General features: G+C 38.9%; 2 protein-coding genes across 9 annotated transcripts in view; both read right to left on the bottom strand.

Moving 5' to 3' along the window:
- The window catches only part of adgrl2b.1 (adhesion G protein-coupled receptor L2b, tandem duplicate 1), a 238,403-nt gene that overhangs the window by 16,231 nt on the left and 197,940 nt on the right, over positions 1-24,232 (bottom strand). For all 8 annotated transcript variants that reach the window (XM_088347648.1, XM_088347657.1, XM_088347604.1 and 5 more), the window contains 4 exons: positions 23,685-23,751; positions 15,139-15,230; positions 10,303-10,471; positions 6,553-6,681 (listed from right to left, as the gene is read on the bottom strand). In XM_088347648.1, the coding sequence (XP_088203774.1) occupies positions 6,553-6,681; positions 10,303-10,471; positions 15,139-15,230; positions 23,685-23,751 (457 nt within the window). The remainder of the gene's footprint in view (positions 1-6,552; positions 6,682-10,302; positions 10,472-15,138; positions 15,231-23,684; positions 23,752-24,232) is intronic.
- Positions 1,221-4,188, bottom strand: LOC148376485 (uncharacterized). Its single transcript, XM_088352765.1, has 2 exons — positions 3,496-4,188; positions 1,221-2,696 (listed from the first exon to the last, which is right to left on the bottom strand). The coding sequence occupies exons 1-2, from the start codon at positions 3,934-3,936 to the stop codon at positions 1,221-1,223; spliced, it is 1,917 nt and encodes a 638-aa protein (XP_088208891.1). The 5' UTR covers positions 3,937-4,188.

Raw genomic sequence — 24,232 nt, 5'->3', positions numbered from 1 at the left:
CATGTTGCATAGTTTGTAATTTTACCAAAAATAAAAACAAACCAAAAAATGGAAAATGTTCCATTTATTTGACAGGGATGTGATTTGACCAAAGTGAAATTATCTGAAAATTAGCGGGGGGGGGGGGGGGGGGGGGGGGGTGATTGCTAGCTGGGGGGGGGGGAAACCAGGTAGGACCAGGGCAGTGCCCTGGTGGGGGGAAAAGTGGGGCGAAGCCCCCCCCCGGAGCTCATGGGTTTTTTTAAGTACTTTCAATGCACTCAGATGACAAAGAAATAGACAAGACAACAGCATAAATTTTCAATGTATATTGAACTATCCCATATAAAATTACAGTTTAAGTCAACTCAAAATCAGTCACATTAAAAAACATTTCCCCAACGCCACTATCTTAATTGTAAAGAAGATGGTTCCAGTGGCAAGGGAGACCCTAGACGACCGGCATCTTTCTACAACTGCAGGCGGCTAACGGGATCCAGGTCTGTAGGAAACCGCCTCAAAGCGTGCCGCCACCAGCTTTTGGGATCACTCTTAGTCTGGACTCTACCCTTCGACCTGTTCGGCTTGGGTAACCCTACCAGGAGTACGAGACTCCCGCCGACATAGCTCTGGGGGTCATGGAGACGCGCAAAGTGCCCCACCACGATAAGGTGGTGATCCGTCGGGACACAGCTAAATCCATTCACATGACCCAAACACTACTTCCTCCTAGACTTCATTGCTTTGGAATGTGTCTTTCTAGCCTGCTTCTGTGCAGCTTTGATGGTTCTTCTTGAGGCAGCCTTGCTCATTTGGGTGTCCTGTTTCACAGCAAGTTCTGTTCGTTTTGCAGACAACATAGCTGCTTCTGCATCCTTCTCCTCCCTGTACCTTTTGGAGGATGTCCTCAGATTTAGGCACAGTATGGACTGCACAGGATCCATCAGAATGTCTTTCCTTCCAAAATGGCTGACAGAGGTGGTATTTCTTGCTCTTAGGGCATATTTTACAGTCTGGATAGAACTGTATGTGGCTATGTCCATTCTGCATGCTTTGGGGTTCAGGACATCACCCATGACACTAAAAGCCCCCTCTACTTGCGGCCCATGGAAGCAACTCATGAGAGCCTTCACCATCTTGGCCAGGGTTGGGTATCTTCCAACAGCAAAGACTTGGGCCCACCAACGATCCAGTGCAATTGCCTTCCCCTCTGAGTCCAAAGGTGTTGGCAACTCACTGTCCTACTGGTATTCTCTCACCTCGAGATCATAGTTCCCCAGCTCTGACTCATCAAGGACATTGGTGACCAACGACGACAGCTTCTTCAGTTGGTTTAAAGTTGAGCTGTGTCCTCTGGCAAGTGGGTCAATGGCAGAGGCTGCTCTCAGAAGCTTGCTGTTCATGGGCAACTTTTTCTGAAGGTACAGACCACATGCCAGATATGCTGCCTTGGCTTTGGCTTTGAACTTGAACACAACTGACGACTTGTTAGAAGAATCCATCAGTTTGCTGGTGACACCACCATAGAAAATATCATTTTCTCGGAGTTGGTTGGCTTTGTTGTTCAGTTCAATTTGTGTCAGTTTACAGCCTTGAAGGGACTCTGGCTTTAGGAAACAGGACAAGAACTTCTTGAAGAAGGACACTTGCTTGTCGTTCAGCTTGTGGATCATTGGCGTTTTCGTCTCAAAGGTGATCACATAGTTCTTCAGCAAGGGCAGAACTGCTGTGTACAGGTTGAGGGTGAGAAGCGTATCCAATCTTGTGAAGAATATCTTCTCATAGATCCTCTGCTTCCTCTTCCTTCCTTCCTCAGTCATGTTCTTTTGGCCTAAAGCTGATTGTATGTCTTTGAGTTTGGCTTTGACTTCTCTTGAAAGATCCTTCTTGTGGTAGATGGCCATGATGGTGGGAAGATAGAGTTCTTTATCTCCTCTGCCAAGAAATGCATAGTAGAAGATGGTAAAGACATCCATGAGGCGTAAGGTGGACATTGAAACATTATAGTTTGAAAGCCATCGATGGCTGACAAATCTCTCTGGCATGGTGAAGGTGATGCCTGTCAGAAAGCAAATTTCTTGAAGAGCTTCCTTCAGATCGGTTGACCACTTGAAATCGTTGAAGAGATCATTATGGAGTCCTTCAATCTTGTACTCAAATGGCTTGCAAAAATGCTTAGAGGCGTTGTGGATGTGGTGGCAGGTATCCCCATCTATGTCAAGGAGATGTGGTGCTGGTCCCTCTCGCAAACGCGTCTCAACTCCAGATTTGGAACCCCGCATCACTGCACATGAGTCCATCAACACAGACACCAAATTGCTCCAGGGAATATTGTTCTTAGTCATGAGGGCTGAGAGTTCATCAAAGAGAGATTTGCCGTCAACTTTAACAACACTCAAAGATGCTAAATGTTCCACCACAACAGACTTTGTCGACGGGGAGAAATAGCTGACGAGAACACACAGGACACGGTGTAGATTGTTGCTGGTGGACTCATCAATGTTCATTGAAAAGTGGGAGGATCTTAAGTTTGTTAAAGTCTCATCAAGCATAGTATGGGCAAGGCCATACTTTGTTTTGTAGGATGCACTGGTTCTATCCATGGACAGTCCATTCAGAGCTTTTGGATCCCTTGCCAGTTCCTTTGACAGTGTGATGAGCTTTGGGGCCATGGTGAACGGAAGAGAATTTTCGGCCAGCACTCCCAACAGCATTGCCTGAAGAATAAAAGAAATTTAACAATAATCAGTAAACAATTAAATAATTTAAATAATTATTTGAATTATAATCCAAAATGTCATGCGACCAAAGTAAATAAAAAAGGATTTAGTCTAAACTTTCATGCACATTCACATGTCAGAGTATTTATTATGGTGACAAAAAAATGTTGAAAATTAGCTACAAACCATTGGAAATAATATTTACCATGCAATAAATCATTTAATCAATCATTCTTAATACATAATGGATAACAAAAACATAAAATACCTCATGCAGCAAGCTCTGATAAAAACACAATCATGCATTCGACTAAGATCATCTCTGTAACTGCATACATCAAGACACTCAACATCTTGAAACCTAAAAAGTGCAAACATGCAGCATTCATTTGAGTTTGTGTCAATGATTAACCATGTTATTAATATTAAGTAAATTATGTACCATAATAATATCGTGGCCATTAAGAAAATCAATGGTAGAATATCATACAAGTACTTAATTTAAAAAATATAAATACTGACAATAGTTTTGATTACTATTAGGCTTAATAATATTTTTAAATTTCCTAAATCATATTTTAAATGTAATAATTTATTTCTTTAATAGCAGCGTATCCAAGTATTTGATAAATGAAAGTACAATAAGTATAGGCCCTACAGTAAAGTGTTGGTGTAATGTACACATGAAAATCTATTATTGTAATTGTTAAATATTTATGGCCATTTTTATTACGTTATAATATTTTCGAAAAAAATGGGAAAACTGTCAAATAAATTTGAAAAGTTTACCACCTACCTCAAAATTCACGACTCTATCAGCAACTGGTACAGGTTGTTGGGGTGGATCACGTCTCTTTATTACCGCTTCCGATTGTGATGTCAATAAGGGATGGAGGCCGTAAAGTTTTGGAGTTTTCGTTTGGGCACCGAAACTTCCAGCGATGGAATAATTTGTCGTTCTTGACTGGAGTTCTTTCACGTGTTTTTTGCTCTTTGCGTGACTTTCAAGAGCTTTGAAACCTCTCCCACCATAGTCGATGGTATCATGACACCAAATGCAAAGTGCTTTCCCGGCACGATCGATCTTCCGAATAAAGTCATTGAACAAATTCGTCACAGTCTTCTTTCCAACATTCGTAGATAATTCCTTCTCCAACCAGTCCCATCGAAACTTGTTTTTTACAATCTTATCAATTTCTTTAGCTCGCGGAGCATCTTTGCGTTCGATCACGGACATCTTTCTTTAAACACCCGGCAAAAACGTGTGAGAAATGAACAATGGCACACTCCTATAACAAGCGCGTTTATTGGTCAACACGAGACTTCAACCAATCGCAAGTACGTTTCATTTCAGTTACGGAAACACTCAAATGGCATGCTGTCGAGACGAAATCGTTTTTTTTTACCAATTAAAACACCGGAAATTTTAAAATTTTATTTTTGGAGATAAAAAAAGCGGAATTCCGCGAATTAGCGGAAAAATCACATCCCTGATTTGACTAAAAACTACATTATTGCAAAAATCACAAAAACGTAACTTTCTGAAATATATATAATTTTTCTTCAGCTCATGAAATTATCTTTTAATGCCGAATATACGGTCTTCTGAATTTACAGTTTCGTAACATCAGTTGAAGATGTTGCCTGTATATTAAATATCATTGTTATCATTTCATTTGGACAAATAACTTTCCTCATTTAAATAATGAGTTTCGTTTTAATACTATATTTTTTGACCCCGTTTTTTTTTCCAACAACCAAACATCAATTTCGCTATATGGAAATATATAAAAAATATTTCACGAAATTTATTATTTTTGTTCTTTTTCCAGTAAAATAATAAAATGTGCATTAAAATTAGAACATTACTATCTTTCAATGTGTATTCATTTGTTTGGAAAACAGGAAAACTATTTAAAATAAGCAAAATTATATTATATGGCAGAGTTTTTGGATGCTTGATTTTAAGTATAACTTTATTTAACAAAAAAAAATACAACTAAAAATTAATCTTGAAATAATATATAAATGGAAAAATTTAAAAATAAGGTTCAATGGGACCTTTTGCTCATTTCAATTATTTTTAATGGCTGCGTTTCTCAGCAAAATAGGGAAACAATACTTATTTCACTATAATTTTTCAACATCTGTATTTGTCAATTAAGGATAATAACTACATTTTACGTGTTTTTCGAGGAAAATGGCAAACCTTTCTAATTGACTACTTGATTTAAGGTAATTTCTTCAAATTTTACACACACCCAAAAAAAAAATCTCATCGTAAAAAAATATATACCTGTACTGGTAAATTCAACAAAATAATCTGATTATTATTAATGTTTTGTACATTTTATTGTAATTTATACACTACACTTTTTGTCCTACAATGTTGAATTGATTGGTTTATAGAAAATATTTGTGACACCATATATTTCCAAAAAAATAAACATTAAAATATATCAAAATATATATGATAAACAGTTTACATGCTTAAATGGAGTAAGATGGGCAAATATCTCGAGTCTTACCCATAATAATACACAGACTTTAGAAGGTTTCTCCAACGTGGTGCCCCCTAGGGACAGTTGAGTTCCCTGGACCAGTTCTGAGCTAACCAATGCTGGGTCATTGTTATTATCTAGTAAAATGATTTTCTTTAGGGGTCCATCTAAACCTTCTTTCAACAATTAATTTGGTAATAATATAGGAACAACAGATTAATGAGATGACAAGTTATTTTTAAAAGGCATTTCAAACTGGGTGCTCTTAGCGCTAATTAGAAATAAAAAGTAGCCCTCAGGTTAAAAACGATTCCCGGCACTATAGCTTAGCATAGTGATAGTTTATTCATTTAAACTGGTATAAAAAAACTGTCTTGTCCGTACCTTTAAAATATTCTACTTGCTGACACTTTCTTCTGGCTGAAATCATTATTGCAGTCCCTGTCAAGCTTGTTTTGTTGCGCGTGCAAGTATGTGAAATTCTTAGACGTGCTCGAATACACTTCCTTTTTCATCTTTTTTGGGGTTTGGGTTGGCATTTGGAGAATATTTGAAAAAATCCTTGTCTTACTTTTGCCCAGACAAGCCAAAGCCTACCCCAACGCTTACTTTCTTCCAGCATAATGCGCTCCATGGAAGGAACACCAAGGGTAAAAGTAAGACAGAAGCACATAGGCGCGGTGGAAAAAAAAATTATGAGGTTTTTTTTTTTAACTCAGTTGGGCATTGTTAACACATTATAGAGCAAATATTTAACTTATAACTTAAACCACGCACCCCACCATAAAGCTTCCTGTCCAAAAGTAGCTAGGTATCACTGCTTTCCAACTAAAATGTAGAAAAAAAATACAAATGGCCCTTGCGGACATATAGTATGTCCAGTATTTGCGACTCCAATGGCCACTTACTAATCTTCCAAAAGTAAATGTCTAGAGAACATTTTTCCAACTTCTTTTTGTGCTCTCAGACCTTACTCTTGACCTTTCAGAGCTAGAATCCTACAAAGAATGCAGGAATCTTTCCTTAGAGGAATCTCTCGTCCTCTTCTTCCAAAACACACTCTTTGTGGCTCTTTAATCTCTTTTCCACTTTGTCTTATTGAGCACTTTTAGTGCTTTCGCGCCCCAATCCGGACCTTAGAAAGCCTCGCTGCCGCTGAGATGACTGATTCAAGCCGCGTTGACAAGACTCGCTCTAAGGTACGATCAATGCGTCGGCCTCCGCAGGGGGCACAAACCAACGCGGGAGGTAAAAACTCAGCGAGCATCTCGACTTTACTTCGCCGGTGAAAATGTGTTGGCATGGCGACGGTGCTCACCATTTTGCCAGGCTTGTTTTTCGTCATGACTGACCTGGGTAGCGGAAGAGTAGCGTGCCGTGGTACGAGACGTGGCCGTCTTCACCGAACTGTGGGGTCCCTCGGGCGGCAGGGTGCCGCGGCACCGGGACTGACGGAAACATTTGCTGTACTCTTTGCGGACCTACGAGGAAAAAAACAACGTGTCAGGTGTCGAGCATGCTCTCAATTTTCTAGCAGATATCAGATGATCACTTCTGGGATACCCGCAAGCACGAGGTAGCCCCATAAGAACACCTAAGTCAGGGTTCCTACAGCGTAAGACAAGTTAAATTCAAGACTTCAATGCCTTTTGAAATCAAATTTAGGACCAAGGCAACAAATAAAAACACAATTGAAAACCAACAAAAAAACAACAACACAGGAATTAGAGGCATTTTTAAACAAATATTTATTTATTTATTTGTTTAAATCACATTTAAAATCCTTCCATCTGAAAAAAAAATAGCACCCCCCAAAATTTCAAGCATGGACTACAATAAAAAAAGGGTTGCAAAGTACTTAATGGATCTTTAGCGAAAACAGGCAGATGCCTAATTCCAAGAATTCTTCTGCTACATCCATGAAGCATTATCATTATGCATTAAAATGACCCAATTTTTTTCATTCAAACAAATATAAATTTGATTGATGTGTTCACATTTTTAAGACTTTCAAAAATAGGATTTAAGACAGTTAAATGCCAATTAGGCCTAATTTTTAGAACAATGAAATCAATGTCTTTTAAGACTTTTCAAGGATCCGCAAGAACTCTACTGAGAAGACTGCAAACCAGTTCTAAAATAGCTCACCAGTGAAGGGGCATTGTGATTTTCTGGGTAATTTGAATTCAACAAACTGGCATGAAAAACCATTGACACAATTAGTGTATTTAAATACATGATGAATACTTCCATAATCTTTTTGGAAATTGGCTTAGAATTTACAAATGCAAATCTCTCGAATAGTGTGAGGGGCCGGGGCTCATTTGAGTATGTTTTTCCCTTAACTTTTCAAATATAAAAGTGCAACTGCACCTCCACTACACTAGGGCGCAGTGGCATTTTCATTGGTGTGTTTGGTTTACATTTAGTTTCCACGCAGTTCATAAAGCAGAGTATAAGCATTGAGTATGGAGCGAAGACACAAAGTGGAGCAGACCCTCAAGTGACCCCATGAAAAAATGTTTTTAACAAGGATGCGGAAACGGGCAAAGAGAGATGGGGTAAATAGACAAACTGAAATTAGCTCATGAGGTGTAAAGTTAGCTATTTTAGTTAGTTGTGTATTTTTCTCAGACTCCCATGCTATGAAATTAACCTGTTTTTATATTCCTGATATACAAGTAATCATCACACACACACACACACACACACACAGTCACGTTACAAAGATCAGTCTATTTCTATTATTTGTAATTTGTTTTCAGTCTAATTTTCATTGTAATGTAATATGACACTCATGTGTGACTCCATTTCCTGCTTATGTGTGACGTCAATAAACCACGCCTACTGACCGGATGTTGTCAGTACGGCGCAAGATGGCGAGTGGGCCGTGCTCCCTTCATCCGCGAAGAGATCAAAACTCAAAAAGTGTTTTTATCTGAATAATTCCGCCAGCAACGAGTTTATATCTTAATAAACTTTGACAGAGGACGTTTGACAAAGTGTATATAGCACACTTAATGTGACCACGGAAGGAGACGAGCAAAGAGCGGTGTGCTTGCTATGTTAAACCCCGCTGCTTTGCTCTGTGGCTAGGACCTTGACTGGCTGAGAGCAAATGTCTCGGCCCTTTGGCTTTGTAGCGTAATATGATTTGACCGATAACGGATAATGGATAATTGATAAAGAATATAGAACAATAAACCTTACAAAATCCCTCCCCCCTTGGCAGCGGACAGCACAAAGCCAAATAAATTGAGCTGTCACTTCAATACAGAAAATAATTGAGAAGCACTGTACAAGATAGAAGTTTAAGTAGATGAATTAGCTCATTTTAACCCTACATCTAACAACCTAGTAATAACATGGTAGCAGCATAGTACTATCATAATGCGTTATTTTTTTAACAGCATATCAAACTGGTAAGCCCTTTAGGCTAATGAGCAGCAAAAAAGTAGCTCTCAGCTTCAAGAAGGTTGCTGACCCCTGATTTAAAACACAGGTTGCCTTCTCTGGTGAGCATCAGCAAATTGCCCAAAAAGAGGCAAAAGAAAAATTTATTTCAACTAAATTGGCTGCAGTCCACTGAAAATGTTGCCCATTATTTGCTGCAGTATAAAGTCGTACTCTAAATGCCGTCCAGACAAATAATTTGGTAACTAACTTTGTTTCAAGATGTTTTGAATTTTCATTGCTAAAAAAAAAAAACGAAAAAATACATACAGTATTATTGTTTTTTTTTTTACTGAAAGATCCATATTAAAATTCAATTTGTTGTATTTGCATCACATTATCATCAACTGAAGCAATATTGCCCATCTTGATAGTTGTTAGAATACTGATTAAATAAACACATTTCTATCTATCTACCCTGGTCATATCCCTCCAGAGGGGTGACCGACAGCAAGACAAACACATACAAAAATATAGAAAATAAAAAACGGGAGGAAGTAGCAAAAAACACACACAAATAGCCAACCTAAATGACCATAGCCAACCTAAATGCCCAAACACGATAAGCACTTCGGCACTCAAGTTGGTCATGCTCTCGTCCCTTTATCTGAAAAGGGACACAAGAAAGCTGCCATGTCACTCGGGTCAGGGTGACACAACACACTCTTCTGTTCAACACGCAGGGCCCGACAACTTTCACTGGTTTACCCCTGCCGCATCATACGGGTGCCCTGCCCATCCCTTAGAAATGGCAGAAACAAATTTCAAAAGTTTTATTAATACATGAAGATTACTTTTAACACATTTAAAATATATTTAAAACATATTTTTCATTGGCATCGTTCTTGAAGTTTTATGCCGTGAAAAAAAGGTTGAGAAGCACCACCTTGGACTAAATAGAAGAAATGAATTAATAGTACTGGTGCCATACTGAAACAATGTGGATAATGACAAAATGTATCTGCCAATGGGGTGTTTTATTTATTTTTTCTTTTTTTAAGCATGACTCAACTCCATTCTAAAACAGGTGGGTCAAATATAACCCAATATCCACTAGCTGGGTTGATTTTAATCGATTTTTTTGTTTCCACACTAGTTATTACCCACGGATGGGTCGTTGGCAAAAAACATGTTAAGAAAAACTTTAAAAATATAATAATTACTTCAACTTGGTTAAAATAACCCAACAAAATGGTTTCATTTTTTCAAACAACCGATCCAATTTGAGGCATTTGTTTGAAAACCAGCCAAAAGAGGGTTCCATTGCACAAAACAATGCCCCCAAAAATCAAGTGATTTTATTTTGGACAGGGGGAAAAAAAACCCCCGAAACAAAAATAAAAAAAAGATCTTTTTGTTAAGCACAACCCAAAAACAGATGTCTCAAATTGATTGATCATTTTGTTGACCCAATTTGGGGCACTTTTGACATAAGCATTATTAGATTTGGGCCGATTTTTGTTAAGTATGGGAAAATTCTTATATGCCCACAAGGTCTGCGAACAATATTCTCCAAGTCCTTGGTATGTTTTGCACGCACTACAAGATGGACATCAAATTTGACTTAGACATTTGATCAAAGCGGAACTTTACTCCCTGTCCTTTTTAGAAATTCCGTACTGTAGTTGCTTATAATGACGCAGCCTTACCTTCTTCTGCAGCAGGCAGTGGAAGATGAAGATGAACATTCCTTGAAGAGTGTTGAAGATGGTGAAGAGGTACGCCATGATGATCGACGACTCGTTGAGGAAGAACAGACCGAAGGACCACGTCAAGCCCAAAAGACATAGCAGGCCAAACGCTCCTAAAACCCAAGACCTGAACAAGAAGAACAAATGGAAACATTGGAAAGTAGCTCCAACAAGTCTGTACAAGAACCGTGATTCAAGCCAGAGATAAAACAAGCCATAAATAAAAACGTAGTGAACATTGTTTACATCGAGATTGGCCACGGCACTCCCGAATAAACTCTTTATAAAGACTTAAACGATGATAGAAAAAATAATGAGAGAAATATTTCCAAGGTACATATTTGCGTTCACTTTGCAGTTCTAGTGAGTATGCTTCTGCAAGTGTCATCTCAAAAATGCATTCCTGCTATTTGTTGACATATAAAATGCTGGTGTGCTACTGGTTTAGGTCAGGCATCATGAAAATTCTGATATGCAATTGGCTTGACTATCTCTAAAAATGCCTTTTTCCTCTTTTCATTAAGTTAAGATTCTTGTTTTAAACATTTGTCGCCGTCTCCTCCAAAACTGTGCTTCCACCTGATACTCTACTCGACCAGCTCAAGTAAACCATCTCAAGTCACACAATAGGTAACTAAACTTTCATATATTCTTATTTTAAGTAGTAACTACTATATAATATTTAGTTATTTTCACGTTTTTATCAGGGGTACCAGGGGTTTGAAATGATTTAGCCACGCATTATCATAGGTTTTCCCAGGATATGGTCATTCGACTTTGCGAAGGATTAAAGTCGTGTCCCGGGGGTTCAGTGTATTGGACCCGAGGAAACATGACATATTTGTGTTTATGACTTAACTTTAGCATTACCATTGGGTAAGAGATACTTCGCACACACAACTGTGTTAGGTAAGACGTCATTTATATATATATATATATATATATATATATATATATATATATATATATATATTATATATATATGTATATATCCTCATGTCCACCTTCACTGGTGTCAGGGCCAGAACGGAAACAGGACCCAATTGCGTAACGTTTACCACAAGTTTTATTGAAGGAGAGAGGAAGGGCTGCGCCCACGATCCGGTGCTCGCTGGACGCGGGAAGCAAGGCGCTCTCTAACTCGGATTGTGATCCGAACACGGAAGTGGATCTTCCGTAGCAAGCGATGGCGGTGTCAGGGACGGGAAAACTGTTCGGTAGCCGGGACTGGGAGAGCAAGGCATGGTCGGGGTCGGAAACGAGTCGTAAACTAGAACAGGAGAGTAGACGTAGTAGGGAAGAAAATTGGGTCGTAACCCGGGACGGGAGAGCAGACGTGGTCAGGATCAAAACAGGTCGTAGCCGGAGACAAACGGGAGCAAAAACGGGACAGGCGGTAGTCAGGGTCGAAAAAGGCTTGCCAAGTATACACAGAGGTTTGCAGACGGACTGACCACAGGGGATCGAAAGTACTGGGATTAAATAGGGACAGGGAGCCAATCAAAGTCCGCAGCGGTTGGCCCCAAATGAGCGGTGATTCACATCGGTAATCATGACAACTGGGTGTTATTTGCAATGTTATCTAGTAACATTGATGTTAAATTATCAAGCAGGAATGCCGTAAGTCTCTTTTTCTGATATAGGGGTCAACTATACATATTAGAGCATAAAAAATGAACCATGTTGCTGCCAGGGTTTACCGTAGTTCCAACAAGCCCGCACAAGAACGATGATTCGAGCTATTGTGCTTTCGAGAACGCCAATCTAGCATATTTCCAGGAAAGGAAACCCGATCACTCGGCAGTCAGTTTCAATGACGACCATTTCTGCTCATGGATACTCTGTAGACGCCCCCCCGAGAGCTGAGAAATCTTAGTAGGAAAAACGAGACCCGGCGTAGAGAAAGACGGCCGGGTTGCCGACGTTTGAGCTCATAAACGCGCGGGATGTAACCTTCCGTTTAACTTTTGTGCACGGGTGGCTGATTTGCGTTAGAGCCCCTATCGGAGGCAGTTAATGAGGCGTGACAGCTGGGGATGAGGAGTCAAACGTGAGCCAAACAAGTTTTGATTAGCAAATCTATAAAAGGAAAACGTGGAAAAATGAGAGAAATTGGGACATTAATCACGCCGGCTTGTTGTGATGATGATCACTTTTGAGCATTTGCTTCCGCCGCATGTGCGGTTTGACTTGTTTTCGGAGAACTCCGCTTTAAGATGCCAAAGGTCTCGTGATGCTTTCATGCAGGAACAAAACACAACACGCAAGATTACGACCCTGATATAGTGAAGACGACTGGGATTATATAAAAAAAAAAAAACCTGCAAAAGGGAAATCCTGGAGTTGCCTTTTTTGCATGCTTTATTGGGTTCAGGTCAAGCACATGCTTTAAAACCTTATATAATATTCCATTTCTTGGACACATTATGCTGTACATCAATTTTATTAATCTTCCTTATATGAGCATTTACAGCACGTTTCACACATCAGCTTTCATCTGGTGAACTGTAAATACTCTTTCATGTGATGCGGTAAGCTTTGGACCGTGAGCTCTATCTTTTCCTTCTGCATGATCAGTAAAGTGTGATCTAAAATGTGAAATGATAAAATGCCTTCAATTTTGTCCATCTGGAAATGAAGTTGGATTCGTTCTTTGTAAGACTATTTTCTCCAGCCAAATGAATAAAGGTAATTCTATTCTATTCTCAAGACCGTTACGCATCTAATATGTGGATTATTATACGGTAATTTCTTTTGTAGTTATTTTCCCCGCCTTGAATATTAATTAAAAACACGGAGTCAACTAGCCTTAGCCTAGAAGTCCATCTCGTTTTTAGGGTTGCAACAAATTGGTTATTTTGTCGATTAATTGTATTTTAAAACAGCATTATTCAAAATTAACATGGTTAAAAACAACAATGACTCGTAATTTAAAAACTGGTTTGGATCAAAACATAAATGTAAATCAATGTAAATGGTCTGCATTTCTATAGCGCTTTTCAAGTCAATGAAGACCTCCCAAAGCATTAGGCATTTAGTGTCTTGCCCAACTTCGACATACAGTATAACACGGAGGAGCCGGGAGTTGAACCTCTTGATCCCAAGACAAGCGCTCTACCTCCTGAGCTAATGCAGCCCTAAACAAAATAGGCAGATGATGGTTATCCAGAAACTCTGGTGCCACGTCTGAAAGTAATCTCTTTCCCCAAAATGTATATATTTTTTTAAACGTGTGGTTTCAGGCCAAACAATACCCACAACACAGTTAAGAAAAAACAAAAAGCAAAACACAGCAAAAGCAAATAAGGAAAAAAAAAGTTTTCAACCATTACATTTGCATTTTGACACTTTGGATTCCTCGATAATTGGCAAAAATCCATAAATATTAATCGATAAATACAAATAATTAAATGTAAACAAAATGTTATATTATTCTGCGGAAAAAACTTGACGCATTTAGACTTTTTGGTTTTCATATTGTCAATAGAAATGAAAGAGAACCCTAAAAATTTTTCATTAAATTAGATTTTTTTTTTAAATGATTCTTGTAATTAATTTTACAAACATACATATTATGACTAAATTTCATAGATGTATATGATTGTATTCATATGATTTTAAAATAATTTTAATTATACTGTTTTTTTTTTTATTTTAAAAAATGTTTTTTTGTTGCAACCTTTGTAGCAGGTTAAAATATAATCCAGTACAGTGGGACCTCGGTTATCGCGGTTTAATGGGGACCAAAACCGCGAAGTAGCGGCGCACCTTCAAAAATGCTTAAAAAAAATAAAAAAAATAATAATAATTATAATAATAATTTGTTTTAAAAATTATTCTATTTTATTATTATTATTTTTTAGGCCCGCGAAGCTCTGAGTCCGCGAACGTCGAAGCGCGAAGTAGCGAGGTCCCACTGTAATCAATTGTTTGGCGACTCATTGATTAGAAATTTCAGTATAATTAAAACTAGACCCAAAGGCCTAAAAATGAATGATGTTAAACGTTAAAGCTTTAAAACTTCTGAGGTAAGGCTTTGCACCTGCAACTTTCTGTTACATCAATCAGCCTTTTTTAGCTAATACTCATGAGTTGAAGAACAATACCATCTGTACCCTCATGATAGAGTTTACTCAAAATTTAAAACATATTAAAAATTAAACTCTGAGTGAAACCTTAAAGCTGCTGAAAACACAAGCTTTATGGGTTGCCTAATTTCACCTCGTGACATGTAGATAGAAGAGCATATTAGTGTCTTTTATTGACAACTGTATTCCATTTTCTTTGCGGATAAATGCACACCCCTACTTACTTCATTCCCGTTACCAACAATCCATTTTTCAGATTGCTAAATGCATGCCATAACTCTGACTTCACTGCAATATGTGGTTAACTTTGGCCCATAAGCTTCAACGGAATTTCAAATCCATTGTGGCGTCATGTAAAATCTCAAAACCCCCTTCTGTGGCTGTCACGGAAATCGACCGGAGCTGGCGGCTACGTGTGATCGGTGAAGCAGCATGTGGCTCGGTGCCCACCTTAATTTTGTGCTTTGCATTCCAAGTAACTGTAAACCGTCGTATACTTGTGGTCACGGGGCATGGCCCGATCTGACATGTTAGTCAGAAAACCTGCCGTGTTGCATTCCTCGCATCAACTCGGCACAACCTCAGTTTATAGAAAATGGCCGCAGTCCTGGACTGGCGCATATTTTACATGGAAATACATTTCAAAAAGTTCAGGTAGCGGTACGGTGAGGCTGAACAACAAATGATCCTCCCTAAGGGATCTCACCTGATACCCCCCAGCCTGGAAGAGTCGGGTTTCATGGAAGTGGAATGCTTCACCATCTTGTACATGGTCACCACCAGGAAGATGACGTTGACCTGTCAAAACAAACACGCGTCAGACCGTGATGTCCGGGCACTTAGGGCGGCGTCCGATTCCGGCATTGACCGGCTCTCGTCCGAGTCAATTCTGTCTTCCTCGTTATGTGCTGCTGAAAATTAGAAATAGTGATACCTCGGTACTAGAACTAGATAGATAGATAGATAGATAGATACTTTATTCATCCCCGTAGGGAAATTCACACTTCCAGCAGTCTACCCTGTTGTTTATTAACAGATGAACATGATGCCCGTGGGGTGCTTATAGCGAAGTGGATGACGTCAGGCCAGTCCAAAAATTCGACATCCCTGCGGCAGATGGATAACTTTTCTTTGCGAAAATCCAGGGATACACCACCTCGTGTTAGCAAGTCCGTCCGCCTTCTCTCCGATTCCCCCCGGCTTTCGTGTCTCTGTTTAGCAGCGTTGAAGCCGGATTGCTCCGGGTAGCTCCGGGTGGCTACACGTTAGCGTCCGGAATGCTAAACGTGAGCCACGTTTCCGCAAAAACACAGCAACTGCGCTCCCTGTGCGCTTCGATGTTTTCCAAAAGCACTCGATGATGCGCTTCGATGTTTTCCAAAAGCACTCGATGATCTTATTTGGTCGTGAGTTCGCATTTACCATGATTACGGATGGTACCGAAGACTTATAACGCCGCTAGCCGCTTCGCTAGCTCCGGCTTTTCCCCACGATGGGCCCCTTCATCACGCCGGCACGAGAATTCTTAAGGGCACGCATTTCTTGTGCGTTAAAACCCATGTCCATAGGATAGTAGTAATCCATAGTGTAGTTGTCAAAACGGGAAGAAAAAACACCGAAGATAGGAGCAAACAATAAAACAACAGGGCAGCTGCTGGAAAAGGCAGCCGCTCGTGGCAGCGCCGCTTTGATCTACTACTCTATATTCCAGGGGTCGGGAACCTTTTTGGCCCAGAGAACCATAAAACCAAAAATATTTAAAAAATAAAATAAAAAACGGAAAGAGCCACGACATATTTTTCAAGACCAAATTTGACAAAACTGCCAAACCTTTTCAGACAAACCCTTTTACCACATTTTATTTCATTCTGTCATTTGATGATGTGATCTAATTTATAAAACAATACTAATGCCAGAGCCTGTGTCCTATTTCAATATACATACACGGCTTACCCTTGTCTCCCTCTCTCAGTTACTTAAGAGTGTTGGGCTCATTATGACAGTCAATTTTGTCCTAAATAACAGTTTCAAAGCAAGGTGTAAGCATTTGTTAAAAATGTCCTAAAGTCAAGTAATCATTATTTGTGACGCCCTTAATCACAAAGAGTCTCTGAGGGCTGCACAGACCACAGATTATTGCAAACCACAGACTATTAAAACCTACAAAAGGGGAAATAATACACAGATATTGTCAACATAAAATATAGGTTATTCATATTCTATAGAATAAAAGTGTATTTTAAGTTTAGATTTAAACATTTACACTGAGGTTGCAGATCGAATCTCGGGGGAAGAGCATTCTACAGCACCGGGGCCCGAATAGAGAACGCTCTCGAACCTGCGGATCACTTCTTGGCTCTTGGGATCACTAGCAGTACTTAAAACAGGAAGAATATCGTCGTATATACCTTCGGCGCAGACTGCACTGAGCGGTAGAGCAAAAGGAGTGCTTTATGCTGTGTTTTGGGTGTTTATATGTTTTCTGTGGGTTTTCATCATAGAGTATATCAACAGTGAACACACATGAGCTTCCATTTAAGGATTTCTTGGCGACCTACTGCCAAAATGGGGTAAGGTAGTGTGACCCCCTGACTGTAAACAGTGGTTAAAATCGTGCTCTATATATACTGGACTGAACTTAGAATAGTCACAGTGTTTCTTTGGCTTTACATGAACCAAAACCACAGTTTAATCATATGACTTTGGAAAGCCACATCTGTAAATTGGTCAACTTTTATGTCCAAGCCATATGTACTCAAAAAAAGAGCCAAAGGTTCCCTACCTCAGCTACATTCAAACAAATCGAAGTTCGACCCTAAGATTTGTGTCATTTTTTTTTATGTTGTATTCGTACCAAAAGCCAGAACTAGTACAAAGCTGAATGTAACCAAAACATTACCAATACAGTCCTCAGGGAGGTGAAACCAAACAATACATTTTTACATTATACAGGTGAGTACTTCAGTTAAAACCGCATTGTGCAGCAATGTATGTCTTAGCAAGTGTTGCTGCAGTTATTTCTAAATTTTCAAGATTTAAAATAACTTACTGGCATTTAACCTTATTGTGTCTATTAATCTTAAGGTGATTCAGTGGGACTCCTTTAACAGTGATAAATCTGTACTCGAACTTCTCTATATTTGAACAAATTGGTGTTTCACCCAATAATTTGAATACATTTGTTTCGGGTATTGGAATGAAAAATCAGAACTTTAAGAAAGCCCAACACCGACCTTTGTAGTTATACAAGCGCCCATCTTGTCTACTTTAGCTCAGTTCAGGTAGCGTCATTTAGAGATAGTCTGATGACATGTATAGAGAATTCATTGTGATTTCATGCGTTTTATTGCTTTTTTGCAGAAAATAATAATTCCCCCAGAAAGTTAATGATAAAGGGGAGGACAAAAGTAAAACTATGAGAACAACGCTCAAGGTAAATAAGTGTCAACCGTTGAATCACTTCTTAAGGATATATTAAATTATTTAAAATTGTTTTATATTTTTATCTAAACTATCTTATATGCTTGCATGTAAGCCAAAGTTAGAACCACATAATTCAATATAGAAGACAGACGGTCGGCTTCGATTCAAATAAAACAAAATTAACACGAGTGGGCTCATGACAGGCGGAGCCGCCCAAATCAGGCTGTCTGTTTAGCTCCAGGGAGCTCAAGCATCGTAAATATAGTATTTAGCCTACTCAGGTGCTTTGCCTGGCCCCTGTAGCCGTGTTTTCATAGTCTGCCCTCTGCTTTCTGTTCAGTCAATCAGCGCCATCTTGATTGTGTTTGAAGAGACCACATCTTATTGTATTGTGTTTTTGTGTGTTTTTTCCCCTTTGCCCATAATAAAGGGTGTCTACCATTGTAGCGCTGCTTTAAAGTACAGTAAATGGTATTTAAATTGTTTTATTCTTATCTTTATTACCAGTATATTACTCTTTATTAACTACACATTTAAAAAAAAATGTCATTTAGCTAAACATTTTATTAATATTTTGGGTTTTTATTTCTTTAAAGTTAAAGGGGCTCAGCTTATATGTAGGGTTATATGAGAGTATGTTCGGTATATTTAATTATGATCTACACATTTAAATAATTACTGTATAAGTTCTATTAAGGGCAGCACAGTTCTGAGGTCTGGGATCAAACATTCCTATGTGGAGTTTGCATTTTCTTCCCTTACTTGCGTGGGTTTCTTCCGGGCCTTTCGGTTTCCTACCACATTCCAAAAACATGCGTTTCAGGTTAATTGGCCGGTCCAAATTGTCCCTAGGTGTGAATGAGCGAGCGAATTGTCTGTCCCCGTGTGCCCTGCAACTGGCTGGCAACCAGTTCAGGGTGTCCTCTGCCCACTGCCCGATGATTGCTGGGATGGGCTCCACCACCCCGCGACCCTACTGAGGATAAGCGGTGCAGATAATGGATGGATGGAAGTTCAAATAATATTTTGGGTATTCGTCATTGCGGTGGAATGCCAATGTTTCAGTACGCAAACAATTTCATGGACGAATAAATTATGGGTATGTACCGAGGTAACACTGTACTCCGGCAGATCATTAAAGCGGAATGCGACGGGAGTTTAACAAGAGGATAATGCTAAGCGCTTAGCTTCACGCTGCTCCGATTTTAAAAAACTAAAGACAAATATGCTCCAACGGCAAAAACGATCACAGAAACAATTGGACGAAAGGCTACAGACAAGCAATTGAGGGGAAAAGAATGACGGTAAGGGCCATATTCGTCCTGCAATGTTGCCCGATATTCCTGGACGGGCGTCTCTGGAAGCACCGGAGGGAAATGGAAAGAGATGGGCTTCAATTTGGTTTGACACCTCCTGAAATGAATTCCGGGGCACGGTAGAAAGGGAAAGCAAAGACGCCTTTCAAAAAGGCGAGTATCTGCCTGCTGGGAAAGGAACATACTGAACTGTACTGAACAGCTCAAGTGGAAAGGGGTGATTACGTTTGCAACTGCTGGGGGTGGAATTGGATGATTATGTAATAGGGTACAGTGTTTGTTCTGTTTCTTTAAATACATTTTTCCACTCACCAATATGAGCCTGGTTTATTAACGCTAATAGGCATACTAACATCTTCCTATTGGTTGATAATTTCAGACCGTGGGTCTTAAATTTGGCTATTAGTACCCGTGGGGGTACTTGGGGGCACCTTAATGGGTACTTGGGAGATTTAAAATGATATCTTAAACAGTAGCATCATAATAAATTCCCAGTTATTGATTCCTATCAGTCTACACTGCCTCAGTGTCCCTTTTGCAAATACTTTTGCTCATACCATATAAAAAACATCTACAATAGTATTTTTTTAATTTTAAATTTTAAATTTAATTTTGCTGATTCATATTTACTAAATCTATATGAATTCTTTCTATATTTTTTAACTAGTTTTCAAACCATTATTGGGCATTCTTTTTCTTTGAGGAAAACAAGTTCAAAATTGCAAACATGGTTTTACACATAAATGTAACTTGACTACTGATTTACATTTTTTGACTAGTTGGAACATATGGTAAAAAATAAATATAATGCATAATATTTAATTTGAGAAAAGGGTGAATTTTCCTATTTCTAAACTTTTTATGGTAAGATTGAATTAAAAATGCATAACATTGGATAGATTAAAAACGGTATTTTTTTATTTTAATTATTTTATTTATTTTAATTTTTTGAATAAAAATGTGACTTATTTGAGAAAAAGTTCAAAATATAGTAAAAAATAAACATAATATATGACTAGAAAAAAGTGCATTTTTCCTATTTTCTGCTAAAAAAGCATATGTTTTCTTGATTTTTTTATTGGTTTTATTTTTATGAATAAAAAGGAAGTGAACTAACAATAATGGTGCATAAAAATACAGTTTTTTAAGAGTATACAATTTTAATGTGAAGGAATATTTCCCCTTTTTCTACAAAAGACAAGTTAATTAAAACCGTGTAAATTAATGGAACTAATACATAAAATGAGTATCATTTTAAAGGAATAGTAAGTCAAAAATGAAATGAAATACAAAAAGGATAAATTACGATCAAAATCTCTTAAAATGAAATTAATTTTAGGGAGAAAAAAAATATTTCACCTAGTGTCCTTTAGCAAAAAGCTTAAGAGACATTGTCCAAATGCCTGTATCCTTAAACTGTTCCTTAAAAATGAATTTAAAAGTGAAATAACAATTTCAAAGGAAGCCTTTTACGTCCTAATTTCAGGTGAACTCTCAAGTCCCCTCAAATCTCCTTGACTCCAATCCCAAAGGAGTGCATCACAAACGCGGAAAAGATTGTTTGCAGCTGACACAAAAAGAAGCGGAAAGCGAGGACGGGGGATCCCGGATGGGTTTTTGTCTCGGGGTTCCGCTGCGGTTGACTTTTTTTCCTGCACGATTCATTAAAGGCGATGACGACAATGTCTGATGAAATGGACAGGGGACGTTTAAGCTCTTCGGCACCTGCTAAATTCATGCGGAAATAAGCATCTGTGCCAAAAGAAGGAATTTAAAAGGTTTGGAAGGACGGACACGGCAGTTTGGTGCACGGATGCGTGACCGCGTTTCCTCCGAGTCGTCGCCCACGTGCAATATTGCGATAAAGCTTAGGCCAGCGACTGTTGGTGACATTAGCAATAACCTTTTGGATTGGACCAAATTTAACAAGGGGGAAAAATAGATCTTTTTTAATGTAACTGTTCCCCGCATTTTTTTTAAACCAAAAGCCTGTTTTTTTTTAAAAAAACTTCCTAATTTAGAAGTAATAAAGGGGAAAAAGTTCAACATTCAGTGTATCTATATGAGATAATTAAACATTTGGGATTTGATTTCGCAAATATTGGAAAGCCAAAATACATCATCCAGACTCCTATGTTAACGAGTAATATGTTGATTACCGATGTGTATCACCTGTGCCGCCACTGGGGGCTCTGATTGTCTCCCTGTCCCTTTTTAAACTCAGTCCTGTCACTCTTCAGTTGTCAGTCCGTCTGCGAACCTCTGTTGATACAAGGCAGGCCTTTTTCACCTGACTCCCACCTGTCCTGTATTTTGCTCCCGTTTTTTCCACCTGTGCGTTCCTGATCTCTCTGTCTGTCTCCTGCTACGACCTATTTTTGATCCCGACCACGTCTGCTCTCCTGTCCTGGCTTACGACCCGTTTCTGACCCCGACCACGTTTTTGCTCTCCTGTCCCGGCTACCAACCTGTTTTTCCGTCCTTGACACCGCCAACGCCTGCTACGAAAGATCCTTTTCCGTATTGGGATCACAATCCGATTGCGAGAATGACTTGCCGCGTCCAGGAACACTGGATCGAGGGCGCAGCCCATTCTCTTTCTTTTAATAAAACTTATGGTAAACGTTACGCAATTGGGTCCTGATTCCGTTCTGGTCTTGACAATATTATTGTAATAAGTTGGAGTCAAATATTTTATTTAGTTTCTATTCATAAACTCATTTAGTAATCCGTCACAACACATGCTGAGCGAGTGACGAATGTAGTTATAACATTTATACTCATTTACTATGGGCTTCATTCTTTTTGGTCTCCTTTTGGCTTGGTGTCACAAGACATGCAGAATGGGTGACGCATATGGTTATTATATATTTATTCAGTTACTAGTATTACTATGGATGTCTTTGTTTTTGGCCTCCTCCTGGTGTCTTCAGAGGTGCAGGCTGCTTGAAACATATAGTGATCATATATTTACTCATGTACTATGATTTCGATTGGCTTCATTCAGAGGTGTTGGCTCTTCTCATTGCCTCTATTGCTCGGTGAATGAAGTTTGCAGGAATAGGGCTTGGGAAATTTCCTGTTAAGTGGTGGACCAAATGATACCTTGTAATTTTGTTAATGTGATTTCAATTTTTGCAAAAAAGATTCCTGGAGAGCAGCAAATCAAGGAGACAGGATAACTATATGATTCTTCTAGTGCCACATGCCTAAATCCAGCTTGAATATAGTGTTCTAGACTAAACAAGGCCCAAAGACTACTCTGTTGACCCATGATTGTATGTTGATTGGATGACAGTGAGGGTATTTATTTTTCTTATCAGGTTTTTCTTATCAGGTTGCAAATTTGTGACATTATGTGTTTTTTGCATACCTATAAAAAATAAGTCTTTTTTTCAGCGCTGGGCACAGAAAGTCAACGATTTTCCATGGCCTTTTTGGAGACCAGGTATATGTATAAGGACCTAAAATCAGAAGACACTAAATTCTGAGAAAATCCCTGATAATTTGCAGTCGTAATGAGGCAGATACTTTTCAAGGACAAAACACAGGCACTCTGGCAAAAAAATCTATCATAAATTAAATCTTGTGCAAAATGTTAGAACAATTTAAAATGTTTTTGGACTCATTTGACATTTTTTGAAGAGTGATTTAAATACAATTTTTGCTTGTTAAAGGAGCATTTATGAATGAGACGAGACAAAACATGATCTGGAAAACAACCATTTCTTTTAGAGCCCTTTTGGCAACTCCAACTTAAACTTTTAGTGCTAGCTCAGCCATGTTTAGCTCACGCCAACGGCTTAGCTTCGAACAATATAGAATGACCCTAAAGATGATTAACCCATTTTTTTTCTTTTTGAGTTGGCATTTGATGTATTGGCCCTCAGCAATCCAATGTCATTATATTTTCTGTTTAAAAACTATAGTAACTTCCGACAAGACAGTTCACTGTGTTCAACCTAAAAAGCGTAATTTGTCAACAAATATATTTAGATATGTCTAAAAATTTGTAAATTTTTAGACATATTAGTAAATTAGTATTGACACATGTTTTTCAAACATTAAAAAGGAATAAATGTAGTGTAGCCGTTATGTTCTGCCCTTACTCTATCCCATTCCAAAGCTTTTGCTTGTTTAAAAACTGAACGGGTTGAACCGAAATGCCTCCTAAATTTTGTACACGGCAGGGAACGAGACATGATCCTCCGGTGAAGGTCGGAAGGGCCGCCCAGTCGCTGCTTCCTTCTTGTTATCCCGCTGAGCAAATGACCTTCATGCCTGAGACGACTTCTGATGAGAGCGCCTGCCTCTCCCCCCCGTCCCAAAGAGCGACCCTTTTAAGTTGTGTCTGATTCGGGAATTTTTTTTCACGGCCGAGTGGACGCCGCTGATGTCCTCGTGTCAGCGTCGGTAATGGCGCCGCTTAGATTTCATGCAAATTGATCTTTGGACGTCTTGCTTTACAAAAATAAAATCCATAAAGCGTCTTCTTTAGAGAAGCCAGACCTACCCCGATTACGAAAGTGACCGGCCCTATGAAGCTCCAGATGAAATGGTTGTCCACCCTCAGCCAGCACCTGCGGATGACAAAAAGGGGCGTGGTCATAATATCACCTCAATGCCAGAACAAGGTTACTTTTCGGGGTAACAAGCCACGCTGGTGCATTACTGATGAACTGTGAATAGGCCCATCTGTCTCTTTAAAAATGTAATGCAACACTTGAGCCAGGAGGTTTTCCCACACGTCTCATCGCACTGGAAGTAATTGGGGCTTCCAAACGAAGTGTGAATGGGACACGTATGCCGTTACTACTCCTGCGATATGTTAACTGAGGGACCGTTAAAGTGCTTTGCAGTAATAATTGTACTTGTAAGCGTGACACACAGAAAAACTTGTAATAGTGCTTACAGTAATTGCTGTTACTTGTAGTTGTAATCGAGTTTGCAAAATTGGGTCACTTCCTGTTCAAAATAAGTCACTTCTAGTTCAAGACAGGTTAATTCTGGCTGAAACAGGTCACTTCAAGTAGAAAACTGTTGACTTCCAGGTCAAACTGT

This window comes from Urocampus carinirostris, chromosome 1 (assembly GCF_059441175.1).
Source record: "Urocampus carinirostris isolate Australia breed hairy pipefish chromosome 1, RoL_Ucar_1.0, whole genome shotgun sequence".
Classification (NCBI taxonomy): domain Eukaryota; kingdom Metazoa; phylum Chordata; class Actinopteri; order Syngnathiformes; family Syngnathidae; genus Urocampus; species Urocampus carinirostris.
Note: the sequence above shows the minus strand (reverse complement) of the source record. Positions and strands in the feature narration are given on the sequence as shown.

Excerpts from the sequence above, each read along its gene's own strand:
- LOC148376485 (XM_088352765.1), bottom strand. The coding sequence starts at position 3,936 with ATGTCCGTGATCGAACGCAAAGATGCTCCGCGAGCTAAAGAAATTGAT. Across the intron at positions 2,697-3,495 it reads ATAGAGTCGTGAATTTTGAG|GCAATGCTGTTGGGAGTGCT; the intron begins GTAGGTGGTAAA and ends TTTATTCTTCAG.